The sequence below is a fragment of the Piliocolobus tephrosceles genome, chromosome 3 (assembly GCF_002776525.5).
Source record: "Piliocolobus tephrosceles isolate RC106 chromosome 3, ASM277652v3, whole genome shotgun sequence".
In the NCBI taxonomy this organism is placed as follows: Eukaryota; Metazoa; Chordata; class Mammalia; order Primates; family Cercopithecidae; genus Piliocolobus; species Piliocolobus tephrosceles.
The window spans coordinates 89307087-89319826 of record NC_045436.1 but is presented as its reverse complement, the minus strand read 5'-3'; the positions used below and the strand labels follow the sequence as shown (position 1 = coordinate 89319826).

General features: G+C 42.5%; 1 protein-coding gene and 1 long non-coding RNA gene across 6 annotated transcripts in view; one reads left to right on the top strand and one right to left on the bottom strand.

The window, feature by feature from the left end:
• SEC24B (SEC24 homolog B, COPII coat complex component) overlaps positions 1-3978 on the bottom strand; it is a 114067-nt gene extending 110089 nt beyond the window's left edge. For 2 of the 5 annotated variants that reach the window (XM_023219917.3, XM_023219918.3), the window contains exon 1: positions 3782-3978. In XM_023219917.3, the coding sequence (XP_023075685.2) occupies positions 3782-3908 (127 nt within the window). In that variant the 5' untranslated portion in view covers positions 3909-3978. The remainder of the gene's footprint in view (positions 1-3781) is intronic. The other 3 variants (XM_023219919.3, XM_023219921.3, XM_023219922.3) reach the window with 2 other exon arrangements.
• LOC116418745 lies at positions 3963-7830 on the top strand. Its single transcript, XR_004228881.1, has 3 exons — positions 3963-4044; positions 6039-6089; positions 7020-7830. It is a non-coding gene; the product is annotated as an uncharacterized LOC116418745 (long non-coding RNA).
• The last annotated feature ends 4910 nt before the right edge of the window (positions 7831-12740 follow it).

The window sequence follows — 12740 nt, the reverse complement described above, 5'->3', positions numbered from 1 at the left end:
ATGCGCCTGTAGTCCCTGCTACTCAGGAGGCTGAGGCAGGAGAATCACTTGAACCCAGGAGGTGGAGGTTGCAGTGAGCTGAGATTGCACCACTGCACTCCAGCCTGGGCGACAGAGTGAGACTCCGTCTCAAACAAACAAAAAAACTTTGCCATTTGCTAACCACTTGCAAAAGAAAAAACAGGGCCCAGCCCAGGGGCTCACGCCTGTAATCCCAAGACTTTGGTAGGTCTAGACAGGAGGATCGCTTTAGGCCAGGAGTTTGAGAACAACTGGGCTACATGGTGAGACTCAGTCTCTATAAAAATAAAAATAATTAGCCAAGAGTGGTGATGCATACCTGTAGTCCTAGTTACTTGGGAAGCTGAGGCAGGAGGATCACTTGAGTCCAGGAGATTGAGGCTGCACTTAGCTATGATGTAGCCACCGACTCTAGCCTAGATGGCAGAGTGACACCCTGTCTCTAAAACAAACAAAAAAACCAAAAAACTTTTTTCACTGTACTCTCATTCTGCACAGACCACTTCTGTGACCAGATGTGTGAATTTTTGTTTTTATTTTTCCCCAGCAGGCACCAACTGGGTGTCCTCCAATTCAATTGTGACCTGAAGTTAGACTCAGATCCCTGAGTCAGATACCTACCTGAAGTTAGACTCAGATCCCACAGATTAAGGGTTCAGTCCCACAAGACTGCTCCCTACATGAGATGCCTATCATAAGTATCATAAGTAGCAGGTTGCCATCTGTACTTCTGAGGAACCAGCTATAAACTGGAGCTTCTACTACCCCCTCCTTAGGTTCAATCACTTTGGTAGAAGGGCTTGTGGAACTCAGGAAAACACTTATATTGTTTATTATAAAGGATACAGATGTACAGGGCAAAGGATGGGGGCAGGTGTCGCCACCCTCCCAGCATCTCCACATGTTCAGCAACCCAGGTCACCAAATCTTACTGTTCTAGAATTTTTATAAAGCTTCATCTCTAGCCTATCCACTTCCCTTCAAAGGGGATGATGGGTGGGGACTGAAAGTCCCAACTCTGTAATCCCTTGGTCTTTCTGGTGGCCAGCTCCAGCCTGAGGCTGTCTAGGAGACCCATCCTAAGTCATTTCATTAGCATAAACTCAAATGTGATCAAAACAGGCTCCTTGTGAGTAACACTCCTATCACTCAGGAAATTACAAGGGTTTTAGGAGCTGTTTCAGGAACCCAGGACAAAGGTCAAATGTATTTCATATTACACCACAACACTGAAGTAAGTGATCTCTGGGTACCATTCCAGTTTTGCAATTCTGTCTGTTTTACGCTCATATTTCTGATCTATTTCTTTTTCACCATGTCTGGAATTCCACAGAGCTATATTAAAAGGCTAACTACTTTATGTAGGGCTGAAAAATAAACAAGAAACCCAAGTGACTGCTTACTAGATGCTGATACCATGTAGCAAACACTTTTCTTTTTTGAGATCAGCAAACAAAACAAGATTTTGTTTTGTTTGCTGATCTCAATCTTGTTTCTCTACTTAAACTAATCCCTTCCACAAAAACAAAAATCCTTCTGGAGGATGAGGTGTGAGGATCACTTGAGCCCAGCAGACCAGCCTGGGCAACACAGGGAGACCTTGTCTCTACCTGACCCTAGTTCTTATACGTTACCATAACTTTCAAATTTCCTAGCATAATATTTAAGGCCTTTCTGCAACATGACCCCTTTTAACCTGTTCCTTTCAGCCTCAATGCCTTGGCTTCCCATGCCACCCAGCACCCTCTGCACCTCTTGACTCCTTTCACTTTCCAAGCCTGCCCTGCACTTTCATATTTCCAAACTTTAGTTCATGCTGTAACCTCTGCTACAGACAACCTTTCCCTCCCACCCCAATCTGTCCAGTCCCTCAAGCCAGAACCAATTCAAACATTATCAAATACAGGACAAGTTAGGAGAGAGGCAGGGACTCTGTCTCATCTACTGCCTTAACCTTGAGTACCCAACTGGTAAGCACGCAAAAAATGTTGAAATGATTATTGCAACATTAAAGGAAAGTAGTGATTATAAACCGGAGAACTCAAGCATCATCTGTATTTGGCATCCAAACATTGATTTGTTCTTACAGATTTTAACATTCTGATTACACTTGGCTAAGTACATATCCTGGCATTCTTGAGTGTTCACAAAATTTATAAGGTTGAAATAAACATTTGCCACTTTAAAAACTGTTCACTAAGTTGATAATGCATATTCAAAAAATCAAGGAAAGACATAATCCTTGAATCACTGGTAAACATGAGTCTACAATGTTCTAAAAGACTTGGGCTCTTTTACTAAATTATCGTCTTCTAGTTCCTTCATAAAGGTATCTTAAAAACAAAAAGAACTTATATTAAGGTTACAAGAACAAACGCTGCTCACAAATAATATTTTTACATTTGTTCAGGTGTACAACACCAATAACCCTGGTCATATCCAAAAGTGATTATAGTAAACAATGACTACTGAGAGTACAGCATGTAATATTGATAGGTAAGGCTGATCCAAAGAATATTGAGGCTAAAGTATCACTTTTGTTTATAAAAAAAAAAATCAACCTCTGGTTCTCAGGACAAACGATACATTTCATAAAAGCATCAGTTGTAAAACTTAGATGTTGGTTAAACTAATTCATAAAGTTCAGTAGATTTTCACTAGGAAATTAGATAAAACAGGTCAATCATTTGGAGAGTACTAATGTAGTTTGGTTCTCGTACCAACACAGGACAGAGGTATTTTTCCAAATTCAGTCAATTACTTTCCAAGGTTCTCGTCTGACATATTATCAAGCCTATAAGGAGAATTCCCCCACCCTTGGCCCCTATCCTCGAACATTCCACATCTCAGCATTAGGGAATGCATATCCTAGAGACGATCATTTTGCAGCCTACTAAAAGCCCACGACCTTAATATGAAAGCGGCTTTCGTGTTGCATTTGGCTGCTGCCTGTATGAAGGCCTTGCCTCAAAGCAGGGCCAACTCTGGCACGTTTTTCCATCTCTGAAAGTGGAGCTAGGAAAAACACCCAGATCTAAAGATGTTCGTTTAAATCCGTTTACACCTGCTCCCTTTCAAACACTACAAGTAAACTCCAAAAGCTCGAGCAGCAGCCGCAGCGGCAATGACAGATCTTGAGGCCGAACTGGGTCAGGGTTAGTTACACTTATATAGCATATTTACACCCTTTTGTCTACAAACTTGAGTGCCAACTTAAGTTTCCTCAAGGCAGCGTGTTCGCTGGGCCTCAGTAACCGAAGCAATTTTCCTGAGACAGGAAGGGCACAATCCACCCTGCTGGGTGGCTGCACCAGCCTTCCCCAGACCACGCACTCTGCGGCCTCGGCTTCTGGCCCGCTTCCGCAGCCAAGAGGTCGCTCGGGGCAACTCGCCTGCGCCCTGGCTGGGTAACCGGGTTTTACTACACGGGCTCCCAGCTTTTCAGTCGCTCCTACTCACCCCCGGCGGTTTCGGGCCCGGGGTCGCATTACATAAACACCCCCGGCCCCAGCTTTCCCACGCCGACCCCGGCCCCACGCCAGGGGCGTCCCACCCCCGCGCGCCCCGCGCCGCGCCTTCCCTGCCCTCGACCCGCGCCCAGCGCGGACCCCGCAGCCTCCGCACCGCGCCCGCTCCCCTCCCTCGGGCCGGGCCTGGCCCGGCCCCGGACGCCCTTCCCGGCCAGCCCCGCCCCGATGTGGCCGCGCAGGCCGCCCAGCCGGTGCTAGGCCCCGCGCTCCGCCCGAGCCGCCCGCCTCACCGTTCTGCTGGTGCGGCGCCGGGGCCGGGCCCGCGGGCGCTGCGGCTCCTGAGGCGGCCGCTCCGCCGAACTTGGGCGGGATCCGGGCGCTGGCGGCCGGGTGAGGGGACCCGGCGGGGGCCGACATGACGGCGCTGCTGGCGACGGCGGCTCCGCTCCGGAGAGGTGGGCGGAGGGAAGAGAAGGCGGGGCCGGCGAGGCGAGAGGAAGAGGAAGGAACGCGCCTGGCGTCACTGAGGGTGTAACCCGGGACCGCTGCTCAGGTGCTCACGCTCCCCCTCAAGCCCAGCGCTGCCGCTCGGCGGCCCCCGCAGGCGCGGGGATCCTGAGTCGCTCCGCCTTGCCCCACGCGCCCCACGCCGCGGGACTTACACTTGGGGTCGCTTCCCGCACGCGCGGGCCTCGCGCCGGTGCCGCCGCAGCGCCCCCTGCAGGCCGGAGCAGAGCTGGCCCAGGCCTGAGGCTGGCTCGGGGTTCCACGGCCATAGTGCCGGCCCCGCGACTGCTGCTCCGGCCGGACCAGGCTACCTTAGTGTTGAGGCGGGAGGCCTGGGCCTCAGTGGGTGAAGGGACCGGGTGGCCCGCTCCCACCTTGGGCAGAGGCTCGACTGACCACGGCGAGGCTGGGCCCGGCATTACTGGGAGGCGAACTTGAGAGCTGTGGGTTAATGTACTGAGCTCAGGCAACGCCAGATCCGACTGACCCACCCACCCTTCCTCGGAGAGGAACAGTGGCTTGGGTTTGGTTTTTAGTTTTTGATTCCCCCACCTCCCCTTTCTTAATTCCAAAGGAAATAAAGCATTCAAGTTCCATGTCTGTTGGGAATATATATTTCCTTGACAAAGAAAGAGGAAACATTTCTCTGATAAACACAAGAATCTCAGTAAGAATTGCATTATTGAGAACTTTTCCCACTGATAGGGAAGAGGAAGGGGAAAATAGGGTAAGGGAATACTGGAAGACAAACTTTATCTTCTTTTTTTTTTTTTTTTGTCAAGTGTTGGCGCATCCTGTTGGTGTTCGGAGAAGTTGTGGCTCAGCTTGCTTTGTCTACATTAGTGGAATCTTTTAAGTCTTTCTAGTCTGTCTCAGCATACTCACTGGCAGGCCCTAGACTACATTACCCAAGTCATTTTGCCGTCTTGGAATCCTGAGTATGTCATCATTCTGTATCGGAGATGAGATTGCTCGGAAACACTGGATTCAGAATGGTATCTAGCAAAGATGGTATTTCTGGAGCACCAAGTCATTTCCTGAATCATTATGCAAAGCATAAATTGCATTGTAGTCCTAGAATAATACAAAGCTTCCCTTTAGTTGTTGCCGTAAATTAATAACTGGCATTTTAATGCACTAAATGAACTACAAATAGGATTTTAGTAGTTAGATTTATACCTTTGACTTCTAGGAATTTCAACTACATTAGAGTCCGTATACATAAAAGGGGCAAGCTCTTTTTTCCACAGCGTTTCCAGCTTCTCCACAGAAACCTAGCCCCACACGAGCAAAAGATCACACTCTGTGCTTCATCAAAGAGATTACACAATTACAGATTCCAGCATCTCCCAGGAGTCCTTTGAATTTGGATTAAGGTCTATAATTACGTGGGTAAGGGAATAACTAGGTAATTGGCTTTCTGCACCTGGAATGTAGTCTCCTGGGTATAAGAGGCTCATTTTAATCAGAAGTGTATGGGATGAAAGTGAACCCTGTCTCTTAAGGGGAGACTCCTTAAGAGGAGGATTGGAGCCCTATGTTTTAATAGATCTTCTCCACAATCTTTAATACCTAAGCTGCTTCCCCTTGTCCACTAATTTGCTGTAGAATTTTTCTAGCACGTTTATGATGGTGTTCAGGGCACACTACCCCAAAATATAACACCTTAGCATATTGAATATTTTAAGCTGATGAAATTTGAGAAATGGCAGGTGTGAGGACTCTGACCTTCCCGTGAAGCAGGTCTAAGACCCTCATGTAAGAGATGCCCTCCTTATACCTGGAGAAAATAAGCAATCTTTTCTGTGAAGACAGAGCCAAGAGGAATCTAAATTAGTAGGCCTTGGTAGGTTTCCCCCAGTTTACTGCCCTTAGCTCACCTTTTTGTCTTATCACATTTTTTCATAAGAGTCTACTCTTCATCAAACCTAGTATAAAATGCTCAGGTTTCTTCAGGTCTTCATTTCCTTATGAAGGCTCCAATGCCATGTAAAACTTACGTTAAGTATTATACATTCATTTGCCTTTCTTTCGTTACAGGCACCCCACATGGACCTTGTGCTGTCGCTGCCATGGCACCCCTTCTAGAAGGTAGATATTTTTCCTCCCAACAAACCCTACAACCTTTATGAAAATATTTCACTCTTTTGCTTTAATTTCCATTACTGCTATAAGTGAAAAAAGGATGAAGGATTGAACGAACAGGATTGAACCATCTACTAGGCACTGTGCTTGTAACTTTAGGTATGTATTTTTTTCTATTTATTCCTAACAATAACTCCACAGGATATTTTTCTTATCCTTATTTTATCTGTGAAGAAACTAATGCTTATAGAGCTCAAGTAAACTTAGCAAAAATCATGAACCTATAATTAGCAGAACCAGAGATCAAACCAAGGTTTATTTAGCTCCAGACCATTGCTTTACTATAAATTATACGGTGTTAATTTACATCTTTCTTCATAAAGCTATGCTAGTTATGATTTACTATCTTGCTGTCAAAAGATTTTCAGTTTTTCATATTTAGAATTTGTTCCAGTATACGTTATAATGGTAGATCTCAGAGTTTTTGAAATGCAGATTTATGGGCCCAAATCCTGGACCTACTGATTCAGAAGCCTGGGAGATAGGGCCCTACAGCAAGCTCTCCAGGCAATTCTGATGCTTGGGAAAGTTTGAGGACCACTGCTTTTGAATAGCAGAGTTAAGCTGAATTGATTCATTCTCTTACTTTGGAAGATGATGGTCCTTTCTTTCAGGACATCTCTTCAATCTTTTACAGACCAATAAAAGTGGTATTTTGTGGATTTGTGATGACAGTGTCACAAATGGGATGACAGTGTCACAAATGGCAGTTATGATGTTTCCTGTGTCAACTCAGATTCTTTGAGGTGTAGTGTTGATACAGATGCTGAGGCTAAGTCTGTGTTCAGTGAGAAAGAGTGGGTAATTGAATTAATCTCTGCTGCATATATGCAAGTGAAATAACACGTGTGTTACTGTTTGTCATCCCCAACTTAGGACTCTATTGTGTGTAACAGAAGTGGGAGCCTTGGACAACTGAACACCTATCAAGAAATGTCAGCTTTTTTTTTTTTTTTTTTTTTTCTTGAGACTGTCACCCAGTCTGGAGTTCAGTGGCACCATCTTGGCTCTCTGTAACCTCCACCTCCTGGGCTCAAGAGATTCTCCTGCCTCAGCCTCCTGAGTAGCTGGGACTACAGGTATACACCATCACTCCTCGCTAGTTGTTGTATTTTTAGTAGATAATGGGGTTTTACCATGTTGGCCAGGGTGGTCTTGAACACCTGACCTCAGGTGATCTGCCTGCCTCGGCCTCCCAAAGTGCTGGGATTACCATGCCCGGCCAAGAAATGTCAATTCTTTATTGTAGCCTGGCTTTCCATATTCCTCCACCAGGCTTTTTATTCTCTAGTTTTTAAACCACATTTGGCGTTTGTAGATCACTCCTTCCCTTTTAGTGGCATTCTCTATGAGGTGTCCCTCTCCTAATATGAAGAAACAATTTTCTTCTTTCTCCTCCTTTATCTGATCCATTTACAGATGTATTACATTTGTAATAGGCTAGGTATTAGGGATACAAAAATGAATAAGGTATGGTCTGTTCTCAAAGGTATGCAGAAACTTTTCTGTATATTCCCATTGACTTGTATTTATATTTCTTGAATTAAAAAAAAAAACTGGCTGTGGTTTTTCTTGTTTGTTTTTTGCTCTTAGTGAATCTTTGTTTCTTCTTTTCATTATGGCTTTCCAGTTTGAGTTTCACTACTTACTATCATAAGAATAAATAATTTTACTGACTTTAATAATATTTGATCACTTACATTGATGTCATTTAACTCTCATTTACATTTCAGTGGTCTAAAACACAACTAAGATACTAAAAGAAAAATAAAAGATGAGATTATTAGGCAAATAATTACCACATAGTCAACTCATGAACAATACTGCATGCACTTACAGGAAATCTGTGTCACATAAACTATTTGGCTATTATTTCAGATATGCTGTAATTTCTGTAGTTACACACTTATCTAGCCCATGGCAGATTAGAAACTATGAATCACAAGACAAGGGAAGGAAATGCTGTTAATATAGGTAGTTTGAGAGGAGCAATCACTATTAGTTGGCAGAATAAGCACAGGGAAAACAAAAAAATTAGAAAAATGAATTAAAAATGCATGGTAGTCTGACACAATTAGTTACATTAAACAACCTTATTTATTCCACTGGAAATATGATAAACATAGTCCACAAGTCTCTGCCATCTGAGAAATTTATAACCTAACATACTGATGGAAATAAAGTGAAGGGAACTGTCGTATACCAAACACCTGCTTTATAACTTGAAAGTGCTTTATGACATCACCATATCTCAGGATCAAAACAGATATTCATAGCTTTGGCCCTCAATTACAAAGAAAAATTAAATTATGCTCTGTACTCTGTTTCAGAAGATTAGAGGAATATAGAACCCATTTTGGAACTTTAGAAACTCTTTTACATATGAACAGGTTAGGTTCCAAAATGTCCATTGTTCATAAGTCCCAATACTCCCAAGTTCAGAGTAAGCCATATATGCATTTCCAGAAAACAGAAAAGTGAGCCAGTCCTTTGAAACTTTAGAACCAAGCTTACTCTTCTCCTTTTTACTGATATAAGTTGTATAGTGGTGCACCCCAAACTAAGGCACGTATGAATCTCTTGATGATCATGTTAAAATGAAGATGCTTATTGGGTAGGGCTAGGATGACGTGAGAATCTGCATTTCTAGCAAGCTCCCAGGTGATGCTGATTCTGCTGATCCATGGACCACACTTTGAGTAGCAAGTGGTTCTAAAGGGCATTTTTTGTTGGATTTACATTTGAAGTCCCTTAAGGAAGGAAATGCCCCTCCTTGATGATCCTAAAGGAACTTCTTAGCAGCTGCAGTATATTGACACCTGCTACCACTCATGTTGATGTTGTACAGATTAAAATGAGCCTAGCACCCTTGCTTTCCATAATTTTACTTTCTTAGGCCTTTAAGATACTTGAACCATCTCCTAATGTGTTAATGGGCACCCAAGGTTGACACTGATCTTCTCATCACATAGTCAACAGTGTGTACATTTTGCCAATTACTTTTCTTCTTACTGATTATTGTTTGTTATAGAAAAATGGTGAATTAGTCTGCTTTGGCTGCCTTAACAAAATACCTTAAACGAGGTGGCTTAAATGACAGAAATGTGTTTTCCCACAATTCTGGAAGCTGAAAGTCTAAGATGAGAATGCCAGCACGATCAGGTTCTGGTAAAGGTTCTCCTCCTGGCTTGTAGATGGCCACCTTCTCACTGGTCCATACATGGCAGGCAGAGATGGGGAGAGAGCAAGCTGTCTGGTGTCTCTTGGTATAAGGGCACCAGTTCTATTGGACAAGGCTCTGCCTTTATGACTGCATTTAACCTTAATCACCTCCTTAAAGGCCCTCTCTTGAATACAGTTACATGGGGGGTTAGGGCTTCAACATATGGATTTTGGGGGTATGGAATTCAGTCCATAGCAAATGGCATTTTCATACGACATGAGTCACTCTTTGCTTTTCAGAATTCTTCCTAATTTCAATTGGGTCATACTACTTTATTGTATATTTATTATTATGAATTTTCATTTTTAAATCTCTGCTTTTTAAATCTTCACATCACTCTTACTACCACCTTCAAAATTCTCACTTCTTTCTCACTGACATCGATGTTGGGATTAATATTTATAAAGCACAGTTTTAAAACATAAACTCATAATAGGCCCCAAATTAATAAAAAGATGACCTACATCAGGGCACCACTATACCAGGGCACACTGAATGAGTGCAATTCATTATAAGATGTACCAAGATATTAATCCTCTTCAGACGCTGGGACAGCTAAGGGGTACTCAACTGATCCTCAGGCTAGTCTTCTTTGGCTGCAAGCATCCTTGTCTTTTACCCAACAAAAATATCCTTATTTTCTAGCTGTGTTATGACATGAAGAGGCTGGGAAGCACTGCCCTAGACTAAAATTACTGTGCACAATCTTCAGTGCCATCTGCTGGAAGGAGACAAAGTTGCTATACTATGGCTCTAGAAGGTAGATTTATATATTCATTCATTCATTTGGGATAGGGTCTCACTCTGTTGCCCAGGCTGGAATGCAGTGGTGCAATCACAGCTCACTGCAGTCTCAACCTCCTAGGCTCAAGTGATCCTCAGCCTCCCAAGCAGCTGGGATTACAGGAGTGCACCACACCACACTGGGCTAATTTTTAAAAAATTTTAATAGAGATGTCTCTATCGTCTCGCTGTGTTGCCCAGGCTGGTCTCTCAAGTGATCCTCCAGCCTTGGCCTCCCAAAGTGCTGGGATTTTGGGTGTGAGCCACCATGCCGAGCCTAGATTTATTGTTATATGTAAAACTAAGTTAAAAGATCATAAGAAGGGGTATTTATGGGTTACAAAGGATTGGTTTTAAAACTTTTTTTACTAGTTGAAAGAATAAACTTCAATTACATGAAAAATGTAAAACACAGCTGTTTCTTTAAAAAATAATAATAATAATGCCAGACAAAAAATGTTGGGGCAGACACAGTGGCTCACGCCAGTAATCCCAACAGTTTTGGAGGACAAGGTGGGAGGATCACTTAAGCCCAGGAATTTGAGACCAGCCTGGGCAACAGAGTGAGACCTTGTCTGTACAAAAAGTTAAAAAATTAGCCAGGTGTGGTGGCGTGTGCCTGTGGTCCTAGCTACTCAGCAGGCTGAGGCAGGAGGATCACTTGAGCCTAGGAGGTGGAGCCTGCAGTGAGCCATAATTGAGCCACTTGCACACTCCAGCCTGGGCAGCAGAGACTCTGTCTCTAAATAAATAAATAAATAAATAGTTGAGCATACTAATTCAGTTAAAAAGATCACACTTTTAAAAAAGAATATTGGTAAGTCAGAGCACCACTATGATGGCAGGGCGTTTACAAAGTTTGTGGTATACCATATACAAAAATCAACTCAAAATGGACGAAAGACTTAAAGACCTGAAACTATAAAACTAATGGAAGAAAACATAGGGGAGAAGCTCAATGATATTTGTCTGGGCAAAGATTTCTTGAATATGAAAATCACGGGCAACAAAAGCAAAAATTAACAAATGAGATTGTATCAAACTAAAAACCTTTTGCACAAGAAAGGAAACAATAAAGAGACAACCTACAGATTGGGAGTAAAAACTATTTGCAAAGCATACATCTGAGAAGGGAATAATATTCAAAATATATAAGGAACTTAAACAATTCAATAGCAAGAAAACATATAACCCAATCAAAAAATGGGCAAAGAACCTAAACAGACATTTCTCAAAAGACATAAGAATGGCCAACAGATATGTGAAAAGATGCTCATCATCACTAATCATCAGGGAAAGGCAAATTCAAACCACAATGAGATATCACCACATACCTGTCAGAATGGCTTTTATCAAAAAGACAAAAGATAGTGTTGGTGAAGGTGTGGAGAAAAGGGAACTCATGCACTGCTGGTAGGAATCATGGAAAACTATGAGTTTCTACAAAAAACTAAAGTAGAATTGCTGTATGATCCAACAATCTCACTTCTGGGTATGTCTCCAAAGGAATGAAAATCAATATGTCCAAGAGATATCTGCATTGCTATATTCATTGTAGCACTGTTCACAATAAGTAACATATGGAACCAATCTTGGTGAATCAGATAAATAGATAAAGAAAATGTGGGCCAGGGAAAGGTGGCTCACACCTGTAATTCCAGCACTTTGGAAGGCTGAGGTAGGAGGATTCCTTGAGCACAGCAGTTTAAAGATGCAGTGAGCTAGGATTGCACCATTGCACTCCAGCTTGGGCAACAGAGTGAGATCCTGTCTCTTAAAAAAAACAAATACAAAAACAAAAAGAAAGAAAAAAAGAAAATGTGAAATATACATACTTCCCAGTCTGGAGTGTGGTTGTGCTATCCTAGCTGACTATAGCCTGGAACTCATGGGGTGAAGTGATCTCCCCACCTCTGCCTCCAGAGTAGCTGGGACTACAGGTGTATGCCACCTCCCCTGACTAATATTTAAGAATATTTTTGTAGAAATGGTATCTCACTAAGTTGCCCAGGCTGGAATGGGAAGATGTTGATCAAAAAGTACAAAGTTTCAGTTAGGAGGAATAAGCGTTAGTGATCTATTGCACAGAATTATGACTATAATAAATAATAACACATTTTATATTTCAAAATTGTAAAACAGTAGATTTTAAATGTTTTCACCACACAAAAAAGTATGTGAAATACTGGATTTGTTCATTAATTTAACCATTCCAAAATGTAAACAGATATGAAAACATCATATTGTACTCCATAAATATATCCAATTATCTGTCTATTAAAAATAAATTTTTGTTAATTTTTAAATTGATACATCCTATTTGATCATACATCAAATTGAGCATACATATTTCTGGGGTATGTGTTCTATTTTGATGTATGCATACAATGTGTAGTGATCAAATCAGGGTAACTGGGATGTTAATCATCTCAAATATTTATCATTTCTTTGTGTTGGGAACATTCCAAATCTTTCTTCTAGCTTCTTAAATATACAATAAATTGGCCGGGCGCAGTGGCTCAATCCTGTAATCCTAGCACTTTGGGAGGCCGAGACGGGCGGATCACGAGGTCAGGAGATCGAGACCATCC